General features: G+C 35.5%; 1 protein-coding gene across 1 annotated transcript in view; it reads left to right on the top strand.

The window, feature by feature from the left end:
• The window catches only part of SETX (senataxin), a 78,879-nt gene that overhangs the window by 7,227 nt on the left and 70,151 nt on the right, over positions 1-1,501 (top strand). The window contains exon 2 of the mRNA XM_008563619.1: positions 940-1,123. Coding sequence (XP_008561841.1) covers positions 947-1,123 — 177 coding nt within the window. The 5' untranslated portion in view covers positions 940-946. The remainder of the gene's footprint in view (positions 1-939; positions 1,124-1,501) is intronic.

Raw genomic sequence — 1,501 nt, 5'->3', positions numbered from 1 at the left:
ATAAAAATACAGGATCTTAGCTTGTTTTTATTACACCTCTTTAGAGTTGGAGATCTCTTTGGATTCTGGCTTCCATTGTATTTGCTAATCCTCATGGTTTTGTGCCATGTACAAATCTGATAAACCCACCTTCATTCAAACTTTTGACAAATTTGGTTCTTGGGATTTCCTCTTCCTTCCTGTTACCATTTTGCTACTTTGCTCTCTTTGGAATGAGAAGATTATTTCATTTTCACCCTTTAACTTTTGAGTTTGGATGGTGGAGGCTCTGCTGGTATTATGAAAACAAAAAGTTGAAGGTCAAAAACTGTATTAAACTTAGTAGCAATAGGTTGTTAACATTTGTAGCTATTAGAGTTTACAGTGCATTGAAGAGCAGTGAGGTATGGGCAGCAATTCATACATATGTGCGAGTTCATGTACACATGCTTTCTAAACAAAAGAAAGTTATATGAGTTATTGGTACAGGTTAATACAAAGAGTCTTTAAAAATTTCATGGAAGGATTCATACTTTATTTCCATTTTTCCACAAACTTTTTGAAGTACCCTCTTTGGGTTTTTATGTTGCCAGGGATTTNGCGTGGTGCTGACAACACCAAGTCAAGGGTTAAGATCCCCTTACCGGTCATTTAAAATAAATAAATAAATAAATAAAAATAAAAAAAAATAAAATAAAAAATGCTTTCATTTTTCTATATTTTTCATGTGTCAAAGATAAGGTTTTTAAGATTTGAATTCAGTCAGTTCAGTGATTGATAAGCCAGACAGCAGAATGTTCTGTCTGTGGAGGCACATTTTAAGTTGAACACCAGGGTCGGAAGTAGGAAGTACACTCATTCTTCACGCAGAATAGGCCTGAAGTGTTATTTTTTCTTTAGTCTTTATAACACTGTGCTGTAACCAGCTGATTTCTTTAGTCTTTTTTTTCCTGAATATAGGTACAGAATGAGCACATGTTGTTGGTGTACACCAGGTGGTATTTCCACCATTGACTTCCTAAAACGCTATGCGTCCAACACCCTATCCAGTGAATTTCAAACAGTTAATGAAGACCTCTGCTACTGCTTAGAGTGTGTGGCTGAATACCACAGAGCAAGAGATGAATTGCCATTCTTGCATGAGGTAATTTGCTTTAGATGGGCAGTAGTTTTCAAAGCTTGTTAACTAGGAAGAGAATAATTTTGAACTGTGTCAGAAGCAATCAGGGAAATGATGATATGATTTAAACTTTGAAGGCTGATACACCTCTAGTACCTAACTCATTGCCTGGTAGGTACTGAGTAAATGCTTATCACTGGTGGAATTGAGTTGAAACCTAAAACAGAATTTTATGGTCTAGCACTTTTTATTCATTTTGATATAAAACAATTTTATGGAAATTTGTGAGTTATGTGAGGGTTTTTTTTGTTTGTTTCACTTTTTTGTATCCATATATTTGTCAGTGCTACATTCATCTGTGTGAATGGTTGGGTTTGGTGTGTGTGTGGGGGTGTGTGGGGG

The sequence above is a fragment of the Galeopterus variegatus genome, unplaced genomic scaffold (assembly GCF_000696425.1).
Source record: "Galeopterus variegatus unplaced genomic scaffold, G_variegatus-3.0.2 Scaffold176, whole genome shotgun sequence".
Lineage (NCBI taxonomy): Eukaryota > Metazoa > Chordata > Mammalia > Dermoptera > Cynocephalidae > Galeopterus > Galeopterus variegatus.
The sequence above is the reverse complement of the archived record's forward strand: the minus strand, read 5'-3'. Positions and strand labels throughout refer to the sequence as shown.